General features: G+C 39.7%; 1 protein-coding gene across 2 annotated transcripts in view; it reads left to right on the top strand.

The window, feature by feature from the left end:
* Positions 1–27,291, top strand: part of LOC103187001 (contactin associated protein 2) — an 855,622-nt gene that overhangs the window by 355,206 nt on the left and 473,125 nt on the right. For both annotated transcript variants that reach the window (XM_042331730.1, XM_042331729.1), the window contains exon 4: positions 4,823–4,970. In XM_042331730.1, coding sequence (XP_042187664.1) covers positions 4,823–4,970 — 148 coding nt within the window. The remainder of the gene's footprint in view (positions 1–4,822; positions 4,971–27,291) is intronic.

Below are 27,291 nucleotides of genomic sequence, written 5' to 3'. Positions count from 1 at the left end.
TGGGGTGGTAATTGGACAGCAGGGATGGATACAGGGAAGGTTTTTTGAGGATGGGATTGATGACGGCTGTTTTTATTGGGGTGGTAACAGTGTCAGTGGACAGGGAAAGGTTGATGATATCTGTGAGGGGCAAGGAGGTAGAGCTGGGAGGTCCGGAGAGGGGTAGGAATGGGGTCGAGGGAGAAGGTGTTGGGTTTTATATGGGTCACAATTGTGGTGAGAGAGGAGGGGGAGACAAGTTTGAATGTGTGTAGTGTGGGATCAGTAAGGGCCCGAGTGTGAGGAGGGGATCGGGAGGATAGCAGTTGGAAGGGCAGAGGTGGCTGAGCGGAAGGTGGGAGCCCTCGATTTTAGTCTTGAGGAGGTTCAGCATATCCTCGCAGTTGGCGTGCACTGAGAGGGTGGGTGGAGGAGCTGGTTGGCGGTGGAGAAGAAAAGCCCGGGATTGCCCTTGGCCTCCAAGATTATCTTGGAGTAGAAGGATAGTTTAGCGGAGGTGAGGGTGTGGTCTTGATATGGTCCAGCCAGATCTGCCGATGGACTGTTAGGTTAAACCATTTTACGAGAGTAACCATAAAGCATCGGTTATGTTTGCAGCTCAGTCATACAAATCTTCTCATCTAATGCGTGCACCTTTGTTGCAGAGCTCTGTGAGATGAGAGAATGGAATTTATGTTCTGTGAGTGGCTGAAAAAATTTAGAATTTCAAATATCTATTCAAGGGGATTTAATGGTAATGACTAAAATCGTAATTTGAAAGTTGAAAAACAATGAAATATGGATCGAGCAAATCCTAAAATCAATTCAAACTCACATACAGAAGGTTCAGCCAATTTTGTGGATTTAACTGCATTCAACACTAACAACTTGCATTTATATCGGGCCCTTCACAGAGGGTAGCGTCTCAGAACGCATAACAATAGCATAGCTTCATCCTGACCTGGGGAGAAAGGTTTGGTGCCCGTAGGAATGGTCAAAGAGCAAGTCTTCAGGTATAATCTGTTTTGAGGGCTCATGTGGAATATAAACACTGTCCGTGTCACATGAGCCTCTACCCACCAACTTATCCTAGCTCCCCCCTCATACCCTTCTATTCCCTATTCACTGATGTATGAGATTGATAGTCAACTTGTGGAGTCCCATAGTGTAGTGGTGAGAGCACCCACCTCGCAAGCTAGAGGACCCAGATTTGATTCCTAGGCAGGGAATAGGAAACCTTAGGAAAGTTTCCTTGCTCCACACACCTCTTGTTTACATAGCAGTAAGTATGAACCTGTTTTTTAGTCAATTGGGGGATCATTTTCCGGTGGTAATAAATCCTTCATACAAAAAAAATTGGTCACATAATCCATGACTGTTTGTGGGATACTGCTGTACACAATTGGATACCACATTTTGCCTACAAAATATACAGTTAATACACTTTACAGTATATTCTATGAAGTCCTTTGAGACGTCTCAATGATGTGATGAGGCACTGTATCAAATGCGAGCATTATTATTATTATTATGATAATCTACACTCACCATTGCTGTGACTCAAATAGTTTTGGAATTCTCCCTTTAGAGTCTGTGTCCTCTAATTCTTCACAGTCAGTTTAAGTCCTTGGTGACATTGTACCAAACTGATGGTGTTAAAAGCCATATGTTTTTGATAGGAAAACTTACATTGGGCAAAGGGTTAAATGTTGAACAGAACAGCATAAGTGTTCAACTGTATGTCTGGAGACTTCAGATAGTAGCCCTCTAGCTAAATAGCAAATATCATGTAATGGCTTTTAAAGCTCTGTCTGACTTCTTCTCAGGAGCAGAATTCAGAAAGAGATGGATTCCACTCATTATTGAAGAGTTGCCTTCCTCCTACAAATGCATTAAAATAATACTAATCTGTGCTGCCTCGACAACCAACTTCAATTCGGATGCATCTTCATGAGTCGCAAGAAACAATCTTGTGATGTCCATCAGGATTGAAATGTAGCCGGGTGTCAGGGTTATTGATTGCTGCATACCATTACTCATAAAAGGGATGGTGGGTACATTTCTTAAAAGTAGGATTCCTTCATTCAATAATAGGATTTCTCAATATAATGGGATTCTGTAACATGGGTTTCATAATAATAGGATTTTTTAATATTTTTTACTTGTGGAGTCCTGTAGCATATTGGTTAGAGCACTCTCGGGTTTGATTTCCGGGCAGGGAATTTTAACATTAGGCAAGTTTCCTTACTCCATATGCCTCTGTTTGCCTAGCATTAAGTAGGAACCCGGTTGTTAATCGATTGGTTGATCGCTTTTCCGAGGGTAATAATCGCTTCAAAACATTCTTTAAAAAATAATAATTTGGTCTCTCAATCCACGACTGTTTATGGGACACTGCTCTGCGCAATTGGCTGACGCTTTGCTCCTGCAAAATATACAGTCAATGCACTTTACAATACAAAATTCTGTGAAGCCCTTTGAGACGTCTCAATGATGTGATAAGGCGCTATATCAAATGCAATGATTATTATTCACAATATGGATTCCTTAATAATAGGATATCAAATAAAAATTCCAAGGTAGACTAGCTTCAATAACTAGACGTATTGCATCGACTCGGGGGAATCTCACTGTGAAAATAGACCACTTGGGGGCATTCCTGCATGTCAGTACCAGGGCCTTCCAGATTCGCAATTGGGAAATACTGCAAAATGACCTCAAAAGCTTGGGTACTTTGCAGGCTAATATTTTTGAATTATTCATGATGATGGGATAATTACTTTGTTTGATCATATTGATCTCCATAAAGTTCAGAACAGCTCAGTAAATTGTTAAACCTGACCTTTTTTCTAATATTAGTTAAAGAGTCTCAGTCTAAACTACTGCTTGCTGCATTCGTCACATCAACGCTCAATTATGGAAACTCCTTCCTCATCGGCCTTCCCAACTCTTCCCTTCACAAGCTGCAGATTATCCAAAACTCTGCAGCTCGTGTACGCTCGTGCACCAGGCTCCGTGACCCCATCACTCCCACTCCCGTCCCACTCCACTGGCTCCCCATCCCCCAGAGGATCGAGTTCAAGATCCTCGTCCTCACTTTCAAGGCCATCCATGTCGTTGCCCCCTCCTACCTCTCTGACCTGCTGACTCCCTACCAACCTGCCCACTCTCTCCGTTCAGGGTGCTCCGGCCTGCTCCATGTTTCCCACCCGACCCGTCCTACCATCGGTGGCCTGGCTTTCAGCCTCCCTGCCCCCACACTTTGGAACTCCATCCCACAGTCCCTTCGCCTCATTTCCACCCTTGCCTACTTCAAGGCCAGGCTCAAGACCCTCCTCTTCAATCGTGCCTTCAGTCGCCCTCCCACCTCCCTGCCTTCCCTCACCCCTACACCACCCCTCCCCCATGCTCGGGTCCCGACTCCTGATTGTTTGGCGCTTTGGGACGTCTTCCCGACGTGAAAGGCGCTCTATAAATATAATTTTGTTTTTGTTGTTGTTGCTAAACTGCTGGCAGAGGGGTGTTAATTATTTTCACTCTCAATTTTCTCTTATCCTCTGCTAAAAGGTATGGACTCAGGCTTGGTTAGTTTTCTAGGTGCTGATTACTCTATAATACCTCAACCAAGTGGCTATTCTTCAATGTGTGAAATTAGACAGTGAATGTTAGGAGACTATTAAATCCAAACCCAAATGTATGAATCAATCTGCTTTTTAGTAGGATTATTAGATATTGATCAGGAGTGACAACCCTGGGGAGTTATTTCCCCCTTATTGTCTTGGGGTGCTGAGATTTCTAATTCGCACAAATTTGGGTTTGAGCCTCAGAGTTTCCTGGCTCAGTACAACATCATGTGCAGTACTGACCTGCTGAGCAATCAAGAGAGTCTCAGCGGTTCTTTTTTAAGACATGTAAAATGTTATGCCTTGTTTTTTGTGTTAGAAACATATAGTAATTTCATGCAATTAATGAATAACATTTCAAAAGATAGCAGGAAGACGTGCATTGTAGGCAATAACAACAAGAACAGCTTGCATTTATATAAACATCTTCATGCAAACAAGTGTCTCAGAGCTACCCTAATAATGGTCTTAAATATGCAATACATGTAACAGGAGTTTTTGAATGCATGATTCCTTAATAAGGATTCTGAGTTGAGCAAATGAGGTCTGCCTCCAGTACGTCACGTCAACTGATGGGAGCTTGGCTTCAACACAGTCTACATCTGAGTGGATTCCCGAGGGTCGTCAAGAATTCTAATAGGATTCATTACAATACTAATTTACGTATTTCGGATATTGCACTGTCAGGTACTGTTAATATGGATACAGCATACCATTTGATATGCTCAATATGATACTGATTCCATTGGGTCCAAACCCCTTTTGGGTTGGGCGGAATCACAATCAGTTGAAGGCAAGATCTCTATGGCAAGTTACCAAATATATCCAGTAATATCTGAATTAACCCACTCATTCCCTTTGAAATCCTGGTAAGCCTGGTTGATGCCCATTTTAAGGTAGCTTACGTTCTTCTCAATACCACCACAAAACATCATTATGTGTTATACCAGGCAATCTGTTACTCAACATGTAATGACACATTTTGCTTAGAATTGAAGGAATTCTTAAGACAAAAGTAGACCTGGTGTCATAAAGATTGGAGCTCTATCCATCCATCCATCCAAACACCCACCCACCCACCCACCCATCCATCCATCCATCCACCCACCCTTTATGGAGACAATGTGAAAAGATAGTAGGGGGCTGACAACACCTGGTTTATATGGCAACTGAAATCAGTTCATCTCTAACTCTGAATTCTCTGCCTTACTACTCTACAGGCCTTCGCTGGAAACATCAACTCAGACAGTGTTGTCCGGCACGATTTACAGCATCCAATCATTGCACGTTATGTACGCGTAGTACCCCTGGACTGGAATGGTGAAGGCCATATTGGGCTGAGAATGGAAATCTATGGCTGTCCCTATTGTAAGTATTACTTACAACTTTTAATAGTAACTTCATTTATTTTTGGTCAGTCTGACGCACATGGAAACCCATCATAATATGTTAGGGTTTTTACACCAAACTGATATACATCAAAAATTAATGTCTTGAACCACTTTATGCAACACTTGGATAGAAATGAATGTGAATATTTTACAGGCAAACACAGCAGCTAATCTGCACCTGTATACAGGTGAGAGAAGGGAGATTAGAAGAATTTTTCTTCGACACAGAGTGGTTAGGATATGGAATGTCCTACCAAGAGCAACGGTTGAGGCAGAATCCATATTAGCTTTCAAAAGAGAACTAGATAAATACCTTAAAAGGAGTCAGCTACAGGGGTATGGGTAAATGGCAGGATTGTTCTTAAAGGAGCCGGGAGACATGATCAGTTGAATGGCCTTCTTCTGTGCTGTAAATTTTTATGATTATATAGAATAAGAGGAAAATGGTGGAAGGGAAGAAATGGAGGGGTGATGAGAATGGGTGGAGGTTCAAGTAGAATATAGTTGGGCTAAATGGTTTGTTTTGGTATTGTAGGTTCTATCTCTGTATCTGCAATCTTCCAAAACCCACACCAGAAGAGCAGCTATTTCATTTGAATTTGACAATAAATTTAGATTTAGGGAATGAATATAAAGCAAATTAACAGATGAAAAAATCTATGATTCCTTGAAATAGCAATGGCAGGATGGTTCACCTAAATCACAAGGGAAGAAAAGGATCTAAAAAGGAACAATCCACAACATGGGATACTAAACTTGAAATAAATAATAAACTTCTATATAATGTATAATATTATTATGTAGCCAAATATGGCAGCCAGTGATGTCCTTCCATGATGTCCTTCCTACAAACAGCAGCCAAACGACAAAATGCGAATGAATGGAAATATCTCCAACTGTGTGAATTACATCAACCTTTTGGAGTTGCCAAAAATAAATTAAAAGTTAGCAAAGGAGCAAAGGGGAAGATTAAAAGTTTTTTTTTTACATAAAACATGCTCTGCCAGGTGTGATGATCAAGGCAGAATCCATATTAACTTTCAAGAGGGAACAAGATAGATATCTAAAAATTAGTAATTTTTAAGTGTGTTGGGGCAAAGGCAGATAAATGGGACAGAATGGATTGCTCTTTGAAAAAAGCTAATGCAGGCACAATGAGTCGAATGGCCTTCTTCTATGCAGGAAAATGACTATGGTTCAAATTATTTCAATAGATTCCATATGGAGACAGTATCAAACAACGTCAGATAGTCTTTTGTCAACTTAATTGGTTCAGTGCATAATTCCTTTGAATTCGTCCCCTGCCGAGTTTGTTATTTAGAATATTGAATTAAATGAAACGTTTCACAAGCTGATCACAGAACCCTTGGCTTAGTTTTTAAGTGCAGAGATACTACAGTTTTCCATAAAGGCATATGTGGAGTAATTTAAAATGTCGTAAAGTACGTCCAGTGTCACCAACGATTGTCTGCAAAATGCACAGCCACTTAATAGTATATCCTATCAAGCACTTTGGGACATGCTCCTGATATGAAATAAATCAAATGCAAGGATAACCCCTAAAATACAATCATTTCTGATTAAAACCTAGATAGAAAGATTCAAATGGCTGCTGCCAGCAGCAATATAAGAGCTACTAATTGACTTATCAGTCGCCTATTAAATTACCTTATACAGTCAAACTCACATAAGTTGGGACCATAACATTTAATATGACTGATGTAAAGTATAAGTTTTGGCAAACTTGCATAAGTCGTATCATATATGACTTGTGTAAAGTCAAATTTTATATGACTAACACAACAAATACAGTACATAAGTGTTGTACTGGCTGGTGACATTAAAGCAAAGTTTCTGTACCATGTTTAACCCATGTATATTAAAGCTATTGTAGCCCATTCTTTCCATATAAAGTACTGCACAGTACTGTACCTCATGTGCAGAACACTTGCACTGTACAATGAATAGCACAACCAAACATGTTTCAAAACATAACTGTTTTACTAGAATCTAAAGTCTTACAAAGTTTGTTGTACTTGGAGCAGGTGGTCCAATTTTTTGGCTGTTGAGGGCCGGATGCCTTGTTTGAGAACCACAAAATGCTGCCTTAACAACCCCTCACTCCCTCTGTGCTCTCTCTCATGCACTGTTTCTTTCTCTCCCCCTCACCCACAATCAACACAAATAACAACTTTATATATCGCCCCTCAAACAGGATAGTGTCCCAGAATGCTTGATAGTTCTGGGGTAATAATTCCTTCAAAAAATAATAATAATAATTTGGTCACTCGATCCATGACTGTTTGTGGGACACCGCTCTGTGCAATTAGCTGCCGTGTTTTGCCGTGCATTTGGGTGTGTTTTGTTTGAGGTAGGCGCAGAAAACATAATTTTGAGCCAGCAGCCAATTCAGTAGCAGCAAGTGTTAAACCCAAATTGCGATGTGCGATTGCTCTTAAAGACCTGAAAACTCAACACGGAGTCAGTGCGGTATACATCCAAAAAAGCTTTATTTCATATATATGAGGTGCAGAGCGGTAGTAACAACTCTCTCAAGATACTGCTCCCCACACTGCACACCAGAGAAAAACAACATCTGACTTTTATACATGTTCCATGTTCCCATAATTGGATGTCTGTTTCTTTCATAAAAAGAGATATGGGTCCCGGGTTCCTTAGCACAATAACATATACATTGATAGTTGCAAACCAAAACAAAGCTGAGCTTACACCAAATGCGAAAACATGTTTTGTCTCATTGCCTTTGCTTATTCTGTAACTTTTGCGATTGCCCAAAGATGAACAACATTCCCACACTTTCCACACAAGTGCAGTAGTGGCGTTACGAGTTACACGGTGGTTAATATGACTAGTGCATATAAATTTAAGTGGATTTAATAGGAAATTGAATGTGACTTGGCTGGATGTACAATTTAGGTGATTATAAGATTTATACAGATCCGACTTATGCGAGTTTTGCTGTACACACATTCAGTTTACAGTGGAGTCCTATAGCGTATTGATTAGAGCACTCCCAACTGAGAGGACCTGGGTTTGATTTCCAGGCAGGGTGAAACATTAGGCAAGTCTCTTTAATCCATATGTAACTGTTTACCTAGCAGTGAGTAGGAACCCAGTTGTTAGTTGATTGGTGGGTCACTTTCCCGAGGGTGATAATCCTTTCAAAAAATAAAAAAAAGCAATAAGAATTTGGTCACTCAATTCACGACTGTTTGTGAGACACTGCTGTGCGCAATTTGCCTGCCGCATTTCACCTACAAAATACACAGTCACTACACTTTACAGTATATTCTGTGAACCGTTTTGAGATGTCTTGAAGATGTGATCAGGCACTGTTTCAAATGCAAGGATTATTATTATTAGTAGTAGTAGTAATTCCTTAGATCTAGTGCAATCTTCTCTAATGCTCTAGCTCCTGTCTGAGTGCTGTGGTAAAAATTGTTTACCTTTGTGTAGGTATGATTTTTTGCTACATCATACTAAAAAGGGATCTATTCGCAAGAGGGGTTCAGATTAAAAAGATTCTTCGGTTAATTTTCAACTCATCCTTGCATAATACTCACACTATCTTTTCTATTGCAGCATCAAACTGGTTTGTAATTTAGTCCCGTGTCATGGCCTCTGCCATTCTTTCTACCCACTCATTTATCCTCTGTACAAAGAAATACTTCCTGGTGTCCATCCTAAAATTGCCCTTCTCCCCCCTGACCTTATCCTCTTGCCTTGGCGTTTATGAAATATCATTCTCGATTTACATTTTCTTTCTCTTTTAAACCCATATAAAATGGGGTACTTTTCTAAACTCCTCCTGAGATCCTCTTTTCTGTTTATCCCACTATAAACATGGGTTCTGGTTGTCAGCACAGCATAGCTCTTTCTTTGTAATGCACTGGAATTCCAGTCTGGATTATTGCAATACCAAGGGGCTCAAATCCACAATGTTCTGGCCCAGAAGTGAAAGGTGTGGGGCTGCATCCATAACGTTGTGATACAATGGTAAGATGTGTGAGTCTTGAATTCACAACCTCCTGAGCTAGAGTGAACTAAGCTGATACACACTGAAATGTATGTTTTATAGAGCAGTGTTAAGCAAGGGCTGTAAATGTAAGATTGTGCTATTTTTCATTTGGATGAATTTGTCTGCGGCTGAGACTGGAAGTCGTGTGAACGCTTGCTGAACAATGCAGGCTTCAGTTTATTTGCATAACAGCAAAAGTGGAATTTTTTTTACCTTACTGTCAGCTGTTTATGATCTTGAACATCTTCCAGTTTCCATTGAATGATGAAATGTACACCATTTCATTTTAACAGGATATTTTTAAATCACGGTATTTTTACTTAAAATGCAATTTCTTGGAAATTTTGCCTGAATGAAGTGATTTTTAAAAAAATGCTGACTTCAGTCACTTTGTCTGCTTCAGGATGTTCTTATGACCTTGGTCCTTCTCAATGAGAACTTTTGAAAAATATTGCGGTGGCACTGCAGCCAGTTAATAGGATATGAAAAAAGTCCTCTGAGAATTGTTTTGAATATTTTTTTTTCTTCCTTAATAACTAACTTGATTTGCATAGTTCATTCTGCCCAGCAAATCAGCAGTACCTTGTACCAGACTGTCCTATACTAATAATAATCCTTGCATTTGATATAGCGCATTTTCACGTCATTGAGACGTATCAAAGTGCTTCACAGGACCTATTTTTAAAAAGTCTCAGCAATTCTTGAAAATTCACCAAAGTTAAAGTTTCTTCAGGAGTTAATAAAGGTTGTACTGTAAAATGGCCATTATTCCTGCTCCTTGTACTGGCCACACAAGCTACCTTGAGAAGACTCCACCTCACCCACTCTATCTCCTGCAGAACAATTATCAGAAATTCTTCTTCATTTAAAAGAGGTTCAGATGTAGAAGGTCCTTCGACCCACTTGACCTCAACCTTCCAGAATACTTATCCTACTGTCCTCCCATTGCAGCATCAAACTGTTCCTTAACCAAGTCCAACACCCTGACCTCCACCACCCTTCCTGGTAGCACATTCCAATAGTTCATTATTAATTACCATCTGCATAAATAAATAACTTTCTGGTATCTGTCCTGAAAAGTAAACTATCCAAACTGCTTCTAATTTACTCATGTGACAGGTAACAGGCCATCTTCCCATCACTGGCCCGATAGGCTGAGTGGCCTTCTTCTGTGTTGAAATATTGTATGATTCTTCTATGACCCACCATGCCCGATCGAGTATTCAGACTTCTTTTTCTGTACCTATCTTCAGGCCTCCAGTCCTGTTGTTAACCAGATACCTCCACAGCTCCTTTTTGAAGGAGTTAATCGACACAGCATCAAATGCTTATAGTGACAGTCTGTTCCTAATAACTGCTAGTCTTTGGGGAGAAGATTTTCTTCTCATCTCTCATCTCGCTTGAGGTGAACTCATTTATAAAATATTGCATAGTTAGAGTTTGAAAACAATATGTTATTTTTATATTCAACAAAACCCACTGGGTCCACCAGAAATATCAAATATGATACAGAAAACCTTCAGATTTATCTCCAGGCCAACTACTGCCTTCTATTGTGAAACAAAGTCTCTCTGTTTTGCGAGGGCTCCATGGTCACTGTGTGTGATTCTAGATATTTATATCTGGAAAGTTGGAGGTTGATTCTTTGCAGTCTGTGCTGAGTTTGCTTTTTCCTATCTTAAATTCTATTTATTTCCCTATTCTCTCTTTCCTACCTTTCCTCTTCATTTAGCTTCTTTGTCCACTTTTTGGAAGATGGGAGCACCTTTCTTTTCAATTGTTTTTGTTTGTCCCTGGTCCAAGCCTGGTAGGCTAGCTTTGTGGCTAATCATATTCTGAAAGTTTATCGTTTGACAGATTCCCAATGCAGGAGCACCACTCTTCATCTCCATTTCCAAACAGAGAATGGGAAGTCGGACCATGACTGCTTTTTTTGGGATCAGCCGGGTGTCTGACACATGCCGAAACCCATTACCATGCTAAAAGCATCCAAACCAGATTGAGAGTGCCATATATGATGCCGCCTACATATGGAAATTCCCATGTCTATAATGGAATGAGCTCTATCTCCCTAGAGGAATGCACCCTGCATAATGAATTCTGAAGGCTATTAGACACAGCTTGGCAAGAGCTGGTACTGCTGGAGTTTAACTACCTAAAACACATAGCTTGCCATTCAGCGCACTATCTGGCAAGCATTCCCTGCTTGTCCAGTTAGGATCACCCAATCTGTTAGGACTTTGGCTTGCAGAGTTGACAGAAGCTGAGTGAGAACAATTCCTAAACCCCATGCACCTTCAAATCCTGCCAATGAGCCAGACTGGCAGCATGCATTCGGTGGCATCAGAGATAATGCCCTTTCTGAAATGCTGTTTTAATCTTCTCCCAATCTGCGTAAAACAAAACTATTGCAGTTTCTCATAAGTGCATACAATTTAGGCCCAGCTTCAGTTTACTGATTGTCTTTTTTAAGGTTACATTTGGACGTTTTTTTTTAATGGGTTGATAATTGCCCATCATCCAAATAGTGAGATATACTATTAACTGCAGAAAATGTATACTGATCATCAGAGATTCTCCATGGCCTCACTATCTGCTGTCGTAATGCGATAATTCATGTTAATGAATTTCAGATTTTTAAATTGGGCTATTTATTCAGGAATGGCAGGTGGCATTATGCTTCATTAGTCTGTGGAATATAACTCAGGCATTGGAAGATTTGCTATTTTCTTGAAGGTACATCAACAAAATCCATGAACAACTGAAGTTTCATTTAGATCTAGTATCTTGTTCCTATTTAGTGCATATAGCAAACTGTGCAGAAGTCTATTAGATTGTTAATCTAACACATGCATGAATTTGTCTTTCATGATGAATTGTCAGTGTAAGTACTTTAGTGAATAAGATAAATGCCTATATTTTCAAAGGATTATTTAGTTAGAATATGATTTTTATTTGTAAAAGATGATCTGACTACATGCAGTTGGTGGAGTTGAAATAACTTTTTGGATCTTAGAATATCGTATTGTTTGTGTTGAGAGAGAACTGCTGGGTTGATATGAATTGATGGATGGGTATCGGGTAGAACATAAGGAAAGCTGGAAATCCTCAAAGATAGAAAACCATGAAAAAGAGAAAGACAATGTGGCCTTTCATCACATTAGGAAAATTAAGTGATTTTTAAAACTGAAGCATTAGAAATGATGCGAAGCTTGCAAGACTGTGGTTATATTCCATCGAGCAGAAGAGGTTAAGAGGTGATTTGACTGAGGTGTTTAAAGCAATCAAAGCAATTGACAGGTTTAATGGATGAGGGGTTTTAATGGTAGAAGGATCCATTTAAAGCACTCTGGGACACTACATAAGTGCAAGTTGCTGTTGTTACAAAGCACACAGCCTTAAAATCAAACCCTGATCTGAGGCCAGGAAGCATTTCTTTACACAGAGGATTATAAAGATGGGAAATACTGTGCGCCAGAAAGCTCTAGAAGTGGAATCAATAGGAATTACAAGATTACAAGATTGATTACAAGGCTCATTAAATCTTATTCTTCCAGAATACCCACCCGAATATCCTCCCATTGCAGCATCAAACTGTTTTTTTTAAAATTAGTCCAGTGTCCTGGCCTCAACCACCCTTCCTTGTAACTATTTATTAATTACTCTGGGTAAAGAAATATTTTCTGGTATCTGTCCTGATTCCTTATTTTGTAGGCCAACGTGGAAGCCATTTTGCGCAACGCAATGTCTCACAAACATGCATGAAGCAAATAATAATAATAATAATCATTACATTTGGCATAGCACCTTTCACATGAGGGGGAAATCTCAAAGTGCTTCACAAAATATATTGTAAAATGGAGTGGTGAGTCTTTTTCTGTGAATGAACTCACTGCCAATTTGAAAGTAGCAATATCCTACAAACAGCCAATAAGTAAATGATCAATATTATTGGTGGATTGATAGTCAGGAGTCCGGGAGAATTGCCTCGCTCTTTTTTTTAATATGCTTTGGGACTTCAACAATCTTCTGAACAGACAGATGGGACTTCAGTTTAATGTCTCATCTGAAAGACGTCACTACTGAAAATGCAATGTATCCCCAGTCTTTTATCAGCCTAGTCTATGAGCTAAAAGTGTCAATGTCGGGCTTAATCCCACAACCTCTGGCTCAGAGACAAGAGGGGTACCAACTGAGCCAGAGTTATATCCGGATATTAGTGTGGGAATTGGTTAAAAAATTACTGGAGGGCTGTTTTAAAAAGTTTCAAGTACACAGAACAAAAGTGCACCGAGGCAGGAAAATTTTGCATTCCATTTTGCTATCCCTTCAGTTTTAATTTAACACTGTGGCAGTGTTATATAATGCTATAATGTTATAATGATATAATGTTAATTTCTCATTTTTTTTCAATTCATGATGTTGGGAAGAAAGCATCACTGAGAGTTACCTACAAATTTTCCTCCAAATAACACAGTCACTACACTTTATATCCGGTGAAGCACTTTGAGAAGTTTGGAATATGTAATAAGGTCCTGTAATACAAGGATTATTATTGTAATAATATTGCCTCAATCCAACAATTTATATTTTTACAGCACTGTCCATGGAGGAGTCCATGGACAGTGGAGTCCTGTAGTTCAGTGGTTAGAGCACTCGCTTTGCAAGTGAGAGACCTGAGTTCAATTCCAGGCAGAGGGCGAAACCTTGGGCAAGTTTCCTTACTCCACACACCTAATAATATTCCCTCCAAAACCAAAAACAATAATAAAAATTGGTCATTTTCAATCTACGACTGTTTGTGAGACATTGCTGTGCGCAATTGGCTGCCACGTTCACCCACAAAATATACAGTCAATTCACTTTATAGTGTGTTCTGTGAAACGCTTTGGGAGGTCCTCCCGACGTGAAAAGCGCTATATCAAATGCAAGGATTATTATTATTATTATTATTATTATTATTATTATTATTAGGGTAGCATCTTGGACTGCTTAAATGGAATACTGATCCATTGAATAACAAAACCTGCATCTTTTTCTCCTTCGTTAAAGCCACTGAACAAATCTGTGTTTAACTTCCTTTAATTCTCTCTAATCTTACAAAAAAAAATAATCATCAAATAAAACACAAACTTGCATTTTATAAGTCTCTAATAACTTAAAACATCTGAAAATGCTTCATTGAACAGTAATTACTTTCAAATGAAGTGACGTTATTTGTAAGCAGATGTGGCAGGCATTTTGCGCTTGGGATGTCGACCATGACAGAGAGAGAGAGAGAGAGAGAAATAACATAAAAAACGGTTGACATGCTTTGCTTAAGTGCCTCAGAGGAACCAAAATCTTGTGTTAGATCCAATTCTGTGATCCTTAATTCTGTAACTGAATATGGATTTCCTGTGGATTGAGTCAGATTTTCAAGGCAGTTTTACTTGGCCTCACTTGGTAACAGTGGCTTTCAGGGAGTGATTCCCTGATTATTTGTACGTTTACCAACCAGGCAGGCAAATGCATCTTAATAATAATAATAATCCTTGCATTTGATATAGCGCTTGTCACATCTTCTAGACGTCTCAAAGCACTTCATAGAATATACTGTAAAGTGAATTGACTGTATGCCTTCGTTCCTCCGGGTCTGGCCTCCTCCTTGTTCCCCCGAGTCCTCCGCTCCACCCTCGGCGGCCGTGCCTTCAGCCACTATGCCCCGAGGCTCTGGAACTCCCTTTCTCACTCCCTTCACATCGCTCCCTCCCTTCCTATTTTCAGGTCTCTGTTGAAGACCTTTCTTTTCGACCATGCCTTTGGTCACCTTCCTCCCCCTCCCCCTGGCTCGGTCCCGGGATCCGTTACTGTGAAGCGCTCTGAGATGCCATCCGGCATGGAGGGCGCTATATAAATCCAAGTTGTTGTTGTATATTTGTGGGCGAAATGCAGTGGCCAATTGTGCACAGCGGGTGCCACAAACATTTGTGGATTGAAGTGATCAATTTATTTATTTTATTCTTGAGGGATTATTATTAGGCGTGTGGAGTAAGAAAACTTGCCCAAGCTTTCGCCCTGCCGGGAATCAAACCCAGGTCTCTCACTTGAGAGGCGAGTGGTCTAACCACTGAGCTACAGGACTTCATCTCTTTTCAAATAGTGGCTCAGGATTTTTAACGTCCACCTGAACAGGCAGAGTGGACTCAAATTTAACATTGCATCCAAATAAAAATGACTTTAAGAGTGACCTCAAATAAATGGAGCACGATTGATCATTTTTGGTTTAAAATATGCATGCTTCTTGTGAGCCTCCCAGCTGAGTTAGTAAATTTCAAGGGAAAATCCCATTATAAGATCAGAGCTCCAAGATTATACATTTTACTAATCAGTGAAGAATGTGATGCATTTGTCTGCCAAGGTCAGTAAATTTACCAGTGGGTGGAGCATCATTGATCTCAATGAGGCAAAGTCAGAAAAAATAATAGCAAAAATCCTTGTATTTGATTTAGTAACATCATCAAAACGTCTCAAAGTTCTTCATAGGATTTACTGTAATGTAAGAACATAAGAATTAGGAGCAGGAGTAGCCATTTGGTCCCTCGAGCCTGCCCCGCCATTCGATAAGATCATGGCTGATCTTCTGACCTAACTCTTAATTGCCTGCCCTATCCCCATATCCCCTAATACCTGTTTTTTTAAAAATCTATCAGTCTCAGCCTTGAAGATGTTCACGGACTGAGGATCTACAGCCTTCTGGGGTAGTGAATTCCATAAATTCACTACCCTCTGAGTGAAGAAATGTTTCCTCAACTCTGTTCTAAAAGGCTGACCCTTAATTTTAAGACTGTGACCCCTGGTTATAGATTCTCCTACCAGGGGAGACAGACCCTCAGTGTCTACTTTATCCAGCCCTTTAAGAATCTTATATGTTTCAATAAGATCTCCCCTAATTCTTCTGTACTCTAGAGAATACAGCCCTAGTTTATTCAGCTTATCCTCATAGGTCAGTCCCCTCATCCCAGGAGCTAACCGAGTGAATCTACGCTGCACCCCCTCTAGGGCAAGTACGTCCTTTTTTAAATAAGGAGACCAAACTGCACACAATACTTTAGGTGCGGTCTCACCAAGGCCCTATACAGTTGCAGCAAGACTTCCCTACTCTTCTCTTGTACTCTAAACCTTTTGCAATGAACGCTAACACGCCGTTCGCCTTCTTAGTTGCTTGCTGCACCTGCACACTAACTTTTTGAGACTGGTGCACAAGGACACCCAAATCCCTTTGCATTCTAACATTATCTAATCTCTCCCCCTCTAGAAAATAATCTGTTTTTCTATTTTTTCTACCTAGGTGAATAACTTCACACTTCCCCACATTAAATTCCATCTGCCACCTACTCGCTCACTCCCCAGGCCTATCTATATCCCGTTGCAATCTTTTTGCATCATCCTCAGAGCTTACTCTCCCACCTAGTTTAGTGTCATCCGCGAATTTGGATACGTTACATTCAATGTCCTCGTCTAGATCATTGATGTAAATTGTAAATAGCTGAGGCCCAAGCACTGATCCTTGTGGCACTCCACTAGTCACATCCTGCCAATTCGAGAATGACCCGTTTATCCCTACTCTCTGTTTTCTACCTAATATGTTCCCATTAATCCCATGGGCCTTAACCTTGTGCAATAGCCTTTTGTGTGGCACTTTGTCAAATGCTTTTTTAAAATCTAAATATACTACATCCAGAATCCAGAGAATTTTGGAAAATCAAAGACAAGCCATCCACTATCTCAGTAGCCACCTCTTTTAAAACCCGAGGATGTAGGCCATCAGGTCCAGGAGATTTATCAGTTTTAAGACCTGATAATTTACCTAAAACCATTTCTTTACTAATATTAATTCCTCCAAGTTGCTCGCTAACATTTTCTTCTTGGTTCCCCTCTATTCTTGTTAGGTTTTCAGTGTCTTCTAAGGTGAAGACAGTAGCAGAGTACTTGTTTAATGACTCTGCCATGTCTTTGTCCCCTACTGTAATTCCTCCCGTCTCTGCCTGTAGCGGACCCACATTTACCCTTGACAGCCTCTTCCTCTTTATATATTTATAAAAACTCTTACAGTCTGTCTTTATGTTCTTCGCTAGTTTGCCCTCATATTCCATTTTCTCCCTCCTAATCACTTTTTTGGTTCTCCTTTGTTGATCCCTAAAGTTCTCCCAATCCTTGGGTTTACTATTCATCTTAGCTATTTTATAGGCTTCTTCCTTTAACTTTATACTTTCCCTAACTGCTCTAGTTAGCCACGGTTGGGCCACCTTTCCCGTGGCATTCTTATTCCTCAAAGGAATACGTGCTCGCTGGGAATTTTGCACTATCTCCTTAAACATCTGCCATTGCTGGTCTACTGTCAACTCCTTAAGTCTAATTTCCCAGTTTATTTTGGCTAAATCCTCTCTCATACCAGCAAAATTAGCTCTACTTAAATTTGAAACCTTTGCTTCGGACTTAACTACTTCTCTCTCTAACTTAATGCTAAATTCCATCGTATTATGATCACTTTGCCCTCGAGGAGCCTTAATTTCCAGTTTGCTGATCAGCCCAGCTTCATTGCACAAAACAAGGTCTAATATGGCCTGTTCCCTGGTTGGCTCCTCGGCATACTGATCTAGATAATTATCCCTAATACATTCGATAAACTCTTCCTCTATCATACATTTCCCAATTTGGTTGTCCCAATCTATGTGCAGATTAAAATCACCCACAATTAATGTTTTTCCTTTACTATATGCTCTGCTAATTTCCTGATTTATACCTTGAGAGGTACTGTGATTGCTGTTCGGGGGTCTATAAACTACTCCCACTAGAGTTTTCTACCTCTTGTTGTTACGTACCTCTACCCATACTGACTCTACTTCCTGCTTTTCTGATTTAAAATCTTTCCTCTCTACTGTTTTTATCCCATTTATTAGCAGGGCCACCCCCCTCCTCGTTTACCACATTGCCTATCTTTCCTATACACCACATACCCTGGAATATTTAGCTCCCACCCTTGATCTCCTGTAACCATGTCTCGGTGACGGCAACCAGATCATATCCGCTTGTTTCTATTTGTGCATTTAACTCATCTATCTTGTTTCGAATGCTTCGCGCATTCAGATATAGCACCTTTAATTCTGATTTCGGGCTATTAGTCCTGTTCACCAGTACCCTATCCCTGGGTTTCCTTTCTCCGTTTGACACCCTTTGCTCATCTCCCTGGTTAATCTGCTCTCCCATGTACAGTGACCTTATTCAGCTACAGAATTCGGGATCACAGAATTCTGTATGCTAACTTTGAGGCGATTTGCACAAGGCAATATCCCATAAACAGCCATGATTTCAATGACAGATTTTATCTGGGGGATTATTGGCCAGGACACTGGAGAAACTCCATCTCTTTTCAAATAGTGGTTCAGGATGTTTAACGTCCACCTGTACAGGCAGACAGGACTCAAATTTAACATTGCATCCAAATAAAAATAACTTAAGAGTACATCTCAAATAAATGCAACACGATTGATCATTTTTGGTTTAGAATATGCATGCTTCTTGTGAGCCTTTCTATCACAGTTCATTCATGACTTCATTGTTCGATGCTTGTGTGGTCAGGTCACTGATTTTTTTTTGGTCAGCTGGATGTCTGACCCATGCTTAAAGACATTTGACACATCACCATGTTTAAGAGTGTCCAAACCAAACTGAGAATTCCATGCATCCCACCTACACATGGAAATTCCAGAGACAGATTGTTGGAATGGAATGCGCACTCTCTCCCTGGAGGGACTCTTCCTGCTTACCTAATTCCAGAAAGTATTAGGTGCAGGTTGCCAAGGCTTGTGGATCCCAGAATGTGCGTTGGAGTACTGTTGGAGTCTAACCAGCTAAAACCACATAGCTTGACATTGATATTACTGCTTGGTTTACCTCCCACACCCCACCTCCCCGCCCTCCGGAGGATAGTCACGAGTTGATCATCCGACATCCTCCATGCGTGGGTTTGAGCCCTCATTTGATGAATGGTAGGTACCAGGAACCCCCTGTAAGCTCCCCAGTAGGCAGCACAGTTCAGCATGAAATGCGTGAGAGCATTAGAAATCAGCTCTGTGCACTGCCCGGCACTGGTGTGCAATATTCGTTTTATTGGAGTTTTTCCCATTTTATTTATGAGACTTTCACCAAAACAGTGTTCATAAAGCAAAAGTGGATTTCTGTCACATGGGCTTACTCTTTTCCACAGAGAATGTGGGGAATAAAGCATTATTGTAATTCTAAATGGCAGAAACACCAATCTTAGGGAAGTGGATGGCCAAATTGGGTTTAAATCAATGCCCTACCTGACAGAATGCATCAAAAGGACAATTATTGGGAGAAAGATTCAGAAGCAAAACCAGTAGAAAGCATTAATACAACTATTTTCTATTTATATAACACCTTTCATCGTTATAACGTCGGGAGGACATCTCACAACATTTGACAGAGCCTACTTGGAGCCCGAGCTTGAGGCAGGGAAGTTGATTGAGGTAAAGGCGAAAGATGACCAAAAGAGCAGTTGAAAAGAAAGGTCTCAAGGTGGGCTTTTGATGCAGAGAGGGAGATGGGTGAGGTCGAGCGACTCTGGGATGGAATTCCAGAAAACGGTGGCAGAGTGGCCGAAAGCTTGCCCACCGATGGTGGAGCAGGTCAGTGGGGGACATGAAGTGGGGGACATTACAGAGTAAATGCTGGCAATAACAATTAACCCTCCAGCTGGTGAAACTTCAAAGCATCCATCAGTGAAGGACTGCAACCCCAGATTCCCAGACCTTCACCATCATCCATTCATTTCTCAGTGCAGTGATTCATACTGGGTTTCAGCTGTACAAAAAACCATCGAGCCTCTGGTGCCTTAACCATGTGTCAATTCTTAATCTAAAAAACTGTACAGAGAGTTTAAGAGGAAGGGATTCAGCTAATCCAAAGCTCCACCGCTTGCGCCAAACTGTGGTGCCTTTCACCTCAGTCCTCATCAGGCTCGACTGTCTCCCTGTCTCCCAGAACATGAACTTCAAAGTTCTTGTCCAAATTCCTGTTTCTCTATTTCTTTGATCTCCCCCATCCCATTGCATGCTGCTCCACTTGGCTAACTCAGGCCTGCTGCACATTCCCTGCCCCTTTTGCTCCACCATTGGAGGCCAAGCCTTCAATTGCTGTGTCACTAATCTCTGGAACTCCCTACCCTACTCATTTGCCTTGACACCACTCTATCTGTCTTGAAATTCCACTTTAAAATCCCTTCCAGGTATGGTCATACCACTTCCCCCTTACCCTCTTCTTGCTTGGTGTCCGACCTCCTCACTGTGCAATTTAATAGGAACAAGAGTAAGTCATGCAGCTTCTCGAGCCTGTTCTGCCATTCTATTAGATAATGTCTGATCTGTACCTCAACTCCATTTCCCTGCCTTTGCTCCCTTGAAACAAATGCAAATTGTTTTGTTGGTGATATTCAACCATTTAGGAGATGGGAAACGGGAGGATAATGGTCATTGCCACCAAACCTGATCCTGTCCTCGTCCCAATATCCTTACATTGAACAGGCGGTTATCAGATAATCTGGAAAAAGAATCTTAGTGGCCTTTTCCCTTTCCCCTTCCTTTCTGGAAACTCTGCGCTCTTGCTGTACTGACTGATTTAAGATAGATCAGGGACTGAATCTAAGAATCTGCTGGTGTGGAAGGCCCAGTTCAACACCACATCTAGCTTTGAAGTCATCACAGAAGGAAAATAAATTATTAGAGTTGTGGGTTTAATGAATCAATGAAGTGTAAAATGGAACATTTGCAAACTGGATTTAATAATAAAAATAATCCTGGCATTTGATATAGCGCCTTATCACGTCTTCAATTTGTTCCATTCATAGTGACTTCCGCTTTGCAAATATGGGAGGACATAATCTGTGGGGAAACACAAATCCCAAAATGGCAGTCTGATGATAGGGCAGCAAACAAAAGGCAATGGTTTGTGCATATTTTGTTACAGACCCAATTGTGTTGTTAAGGAACCTGGTTAGACCCATTTGATTTGAATGAAAGAAATTATCTGCCAGAGTAATTGAGTAGAAACCAACAAGCAGCTCAGTTTGAAGGTGCAATTAAAACTGCAGTTAGGTGCAGTACGCGAATTAGTCAGGTAAGGAGCAGGTAATTAGGTATTTTATTCTTCCTAATTGAATAAACTATTTGCATATTTGCACAATCTAGTTGGAGGCTATTTTAAAAATTTTAATTACCTTGTGTGAGTTTTGTGCTCCTCAAAATGAAGGACAAAAAATTGTAGTTTGCCCCCAGTCAAAACCTCCGTTGCACTGGGATAAATTAAGTAAAATAACAATCACCTCCTTCAGCCCTGCCTAAATTTCAGTGTTTTTAATATTTCCTAAACTGATTTCTTAATAAGAATCCTGTTTTTATTGACTTTTAAATACATAAAAAATGCTGCAGAATGCAATCTTTAGCCCCTAGGTTTAAGATTTGTTAGATTTAAGTAGTTACCAAAAGAACAAAAGGAGAAATTGTTTTTCACAGAGGGTTGTTAGAACATGGAATGACATACCAGGAACTGCGATTGTGATAGAATTAATATTAGATTTTAGGAGGGAGTTAATAATCTTGACATTTATATTCGATATAGCACCTTATGTGTTGTCAACACAGGATTTACTGCAAGGTATCCAGACTGTATTATTCATAGGTGAATGCCGCAGCCACTTTACACAGAGTAATATCCTACAAACAGCCTTGAAGTGAATGACCTATGTTATCCAGGGGATTGTTTTCCAGAACAGGAATTAGATAATTATCTGCAAAAAAGGACTATCAAAGGGTTTGGGGGTAAAGCAAGAGAATGGGATTAAACACGAGAATGAGAATGACCACAATGGGCTGAGAGGCCTACTTCTGTGTTGTAACTGTCTACAAAATGTACAGTCAATTCACTTTTTGCAGTATATTCTGTGAAGCACTTTGAGATGTCTCAAAGACATGATAAGGGGCTATATCAAATGAAATGATTATTATTATATTATGGTGTCATTACATAAGTGATTTGTTGATATCATTCACTTCGAGCATGTTTTAAAGAGTGATTTCTGCAGCATGTTTTCAAAAATCTTATTGAGCAATCTGTTTAAAAAATACCAAGAACACCAAAGCTTAGACCCAAAAATGTGTTGAATTGCAGGATCTGAACAATGGGATTGCGATTTGTGAAAAGTAATAATCTTTACAGGCCATGGTTATGTACATAGAATTGACAGCACTGAAACTGTCCATTTTGCCCAACATGTCCATGCTATGTGTCTACTCCACATGAGTCTTCACTAACCCAATATCACTCCTTACTCTCATTTATGCCTCTCGTAATGGAAATATGTGGATAGATGAATATTTTAAACTTCTGCTAATTTAACTTTGGGCAGAGACATGACTCTAGGCACAGTGGGACACTGCTGTGTGCAATTGACTGCTGTATTTCACCCACAAATATACAGTCAATTCACTTTACAATATATTCTGTGAAGCGCTTTGAGACGTCTAGAAGACATGAAAAGCACTATGTCAACTGCAAGGATTATTATTATTATAGTCAAAAAAATTGTTTTAGCCAGCTTTCGATGGAGTGTTTAGGGAAAGGAGTTCCAAAGAATGAGAGTGTAGTGACTAAAGGCTCAGTCGCTGAGGAGGAACAGGAGGGATGAGACCAGAGCGAAGAGGTCAAGGAGAGATTGAGGTTGATATCTAAGTTAAGAAGTATCAGTGTAGTGCAGTGGCAAAGCAGATTCAAAGAACAACGTGCTTGTACAAGAGTGTATTAGCAACTCTGGCCTCAAATAAGAGTAATAGTAATAAAATAATAATCCTTATATTTGATATAGCACCTAGTCATGTTGAAATTCTCAAAGCACTTCACAAAGTTTTCCATAAAATGTAGTGAATGTGTATTTATAGACAAACACGTCAGCCAGTTTGTGACACAGGAATATCCCCTAAACAACTATCAAGTGAGTGACTAATTATGGTAAATGGAGGATTGTTGACTAGGAAACAAGGAGAAACCACCTTCTCTTTTTGACTCGGGTCAGGATGGCTGGTGTGGAAAATGAAAAGTCCACACTGGTGCAGGAAGATGCTGACATTGAAATAGCATCATAAGAGATTCTAGTGCTCAAGCTAAAACCTCCACATTCATGGTTGGACTTGAGCTCCAGTCTTAAATTGCCACACAATGACAGTGCTGATGGAGTTCTGCATTGTCACAAGTTCCTTATTTTGGATGTGATATTAAAGCAGGATCCCCTTCTGCTTCTTCAAGTCGACGTTGAAAATGACACTCTTCAAAAAGAGAAGGGAGTTTCTCCCCGGTTTCCTGGCCAACAATCCGCCAGATAAATTAGCCTTTCAGCTCCTGAATGTTTGTGAAATCTCGTTAATACTTATGTCTGCTGCATTTGACTACAAAAAAGTCATTACACATGACCGCAATTATTTGTGAAATGCTTTGAGGCATTTGGATATAAGGAGGTATAAAAATGCAAATTCCTTTATTTCTATTTCAGGGACTGTTTAACAGTATGTTAACATTCTGTAGAAATCAGAAAGTTGCCCAGCTTCGCCTGCATTAGGAGCTCTCTCCTAGTCGATGTCTTTACCTAGAACTCTTTCAAATGGACGACGGTAGAAGCTCAATTGCAGTTAATCGTTATGTGCTGAATAGCATTGGTGAAACATGCTTTAGAGTTAGACCATTGGAAGGCTCCAAGCAAGCCCCTGACACCTGATTCCTCTGTCTTTTACATCTAATGTACCTTTTTTCCAGACATCTGCCTCTGGCTACATTGTGTTATATCACCTTACCCACACAAACAAAAATACAGAAGCTGAGCACATAGCATAGCTGTTTAAAATGCAAAGTCCTCTCTATTGCACCTGTCTAAAATATTTGCTACTTTAATAAAAAGCTTCAACTGCTTGATCTTGCATATAGATTCAACTGCTTTAAATAATATTGGCATCTTAAAATAACAATATGTGACTTTGTTCCCTGGTGCCCATGTATTTTAATTTAGCTGGCATTGTTTCTTGTATTTATGAAGTATGCCTCTCCAGGACCTCACTATATATCAAAACAATTTTCTGAATAATAACATGTTTTTTCTCTATAGCGAAAGTCAGCATAGTCCCAGGAAAAATACTGTTGGTCAAATTGAATGTGTTTAGTCAGCTGGGCTCACCGTTTTCCATATATATATTTAATTACATGGTCTTGAAATTTGAATGAGCTTATTATTTGCTGTCTAGAGACAAATTATCGCAATAAAATAAAGTATTGGAAATACCTGTGAAAATTCTCCGACTAAATAAGTTGCAAGAAAAATGGGTGATTAAAAACTAATGTGTGCAACAAGAATTTGTATGGCCTTAAATGCAAAGGGTTTGTGGACTTTTAACATTCCTCATTTTTTAATAATTGGTTGATTTTTGTCATATTAATTCATAAGCCATCCTGATGATTTATACCCGATTGTGTAAAAATATTAATTAAACCTTTTGGGTATTTTTTTCTAAAACAGATGATTCAAACCCTCAGCCAAGTCAATATATTCAAATGGTAATTTATCACCTGCAGTTGAGATGGTGGTGACTGTGGTAAAATGCCAAAGTTTAAAATGTCTTGAGAGTCTTGGTACATTAAGAACATAAGGACAGAAGTATGCTGTTAGCCCGCTGAGCTTGGTCAACAGGCTCAACATTTCACCTAGTCTTATCATGTCTTCAAATTAAAAAATAAAGCAGAATTGCCAAAAAATCTTCAGTTCACTCTCAATTTGCAAGCCTTTTTTCGTAGTGCTTCAAAAGAACAGGTTTTCAAATTAAGACTGAATTGAGTAGTTTTCCAAAATTATGTGATGTCTTAAATTTTAAGCCAGAAAAGTCTTAGGTGGAATTTCATACTCTGCATTTTGAAGTTTTTGCATTGACTTCTTTGTTAGATCCAAAGTCAAATATTTTCAAGCAAAAATCTAGAGTGAGAATATTTATAATAATGGATGTTTCTGTAATGTGATGTCATAAGATAGATTCTGCTGATTGTAGTTCAGCTGCTTTTGGAGATTTCATATGAAGTGTAACAAAATATATTTATGAAGCATATTTTTGAAGTTGCACGAGCACTCAATTAATAAAGCTGTTGTCTGAAGTGGAACTGAGCCAAAGATCTCAGGGGTTTGACATTTCCCATAGTGTTAGCTAAGAGCATTCACAATTTTGGAATACTTTTCAATTCAGTCTGTGTTAGCTAAATTTCTACAGTTCAGTCATAAGCCTTGCATTTGATACTGTGCCTTTCGGGTCAAAACATCTCAAAGCATGCTTGTAGACAAATTTGGCAGCTAATTTCTGTGCAGCAGCGTTCCACAAACAGCAAAGAGATTATGTAGAGTTACATAGAGTCATACACCACAAACCAGGCCGTTCATCCCAACTAGTCTGTGTTGTCGCTGTCCTCCACACGAGCCCCTACTCTTCCCCCCACCACCCCCCACTCACTGTTATCCCTCTATTCCCTATGGTGAATGATAAATTAATTTGGAGAATTGTTGCATTTGAAACTTGCATTTGATATAACACCTTTTACATTTCCGAAACATTTAAAATTGCTTCACAGAATTTACTCTTGAGAGTAGTCACTGTATATCTTGTAGGCAAACACTGTAGCAAATGTGTGGACAACAACATCCTGGTAATACCAATGAAGTGAATAACCAATTTTATCTGGAGGACTGGGAGACACTGCCTTCTCTTTCAAAATATTGCCAGGGAATCGGTGGAATACTAATTTACATTTATATATTGCCCAGTTGCAGAGAACAAATTCGATCATGAGAGAATAGAGGTTTAACTGAGGCAATATTCTCAAGCAGCATTTAGATGCTACTGCACTGACAAAAATGCAATTTTGTGCTCCAGATGGAGATGGTGGCCAAAATGATTTCAAAAACCCTTTTACTACTGTGTGGAAAATGGCTGCCATGTTCACACACAAAACATGCAATCACTACACTTTACAGTATTTCCTGTGAAACGCTTTCGGACATGCTCCAAATGTGAAAGGCAATATCCAAATGTTATAGTTATTACAAAACACACCATTGATACAAAGCTGCGGAGGGAGGTGCCTGGATCTGAAACCAGTCAATAAATATCGACTTAATTTTGTGCCATTTCATAACAAATTCAATGTGCTAATTATCACAGTGATCCTGATATAAAATATTGCAAATTAAGCGCAGCAAATACTTTCTCAATCCCATTCGAAATCTTATATACACAATAAGGGTCTCTCCTGAGACATCTCATTTCAAGAGTGAAGAGCCCTAGCTTGTGTAATCATTGCTCATGGCTCATTTCTCTAACAATGAGTAATCATGCCCTTTGCTTGACGTTACAAGTAATACAGTATGGCTCTGAAAAAACACACTTGTTTTGAAGCGTAAATTTGATTCTAACACAGTTGCACTACATGTGGACTACATTCACTGTGCTTGCATGCATTTTCCTGTACTCAGCTTTTGTGTTGAAGTGACCCAATTCTGGATCATTAGGCATGGCACAAAGCAGGAATTGAAACTGGTGTCAACCCGATGACCTAAAAAATAAACCACTTTTTCTTTAGCGCAGAAGCCAGTTTCATTGCATTTGTCACAAATGAGATACTATCACATCTCATTGTAGTGTGAGTTGAACTGTTTTGGATCCCAATCACTGTGTTTTTACAGGGCTTCCTACGTGAAATTTGTATTACATTATGAAGACGTAACATCTCAAGAATCTGGTCTTAACTGGCAGATTCTATGCCTATACAACAACTTTTGTGTTTCAATAGTTAATCTATAGTATTTTCTTCTCCAGGAATTCAACATTCTAAGGTATACAATAATAATAATAACAATCCGTGCATTTGATATGGCGCCTTATACGTCTTTGTGACGTCTCAAAGTGCTTCACAGAATATACTGTAAAGTGAATTGACTGTATATTTTGTGGGTGAAACGTAGCAGCCAATTGCGTACAGCAGTGTCCCACAAACAGCCACTGGATTGAAGTAACCAACGAATTGTTATTAGATTTTTTAAGGAATTATTAACCACTCAAAAGCATCTGTCAATCGACTAACAACCAGGTTCCTACTTACTGCTAGGTAAACAGAAGCATTT

This window comes from Callorhinchus milii, unplaced genomic scaffold (assembly GCF_018977255.1).
Source record: "Callorhinchus milii isolate IMCB2004 unplaced genomic scaffold, IMCB_Cmil_1.0 Scaffold2, whole genome shotgun sequence".
In the NCBI taxonomy this organism is placed as follows: Eukaryota; Metazoa; Chordata; class Chondrichthyes; order Chimaeriformes; family Callorhinchidae; genus Callorhinchus; species Callorhinchus milii.
This window is presented reverse-complemented; position numbering and strand designations above follow the sequence as displayed.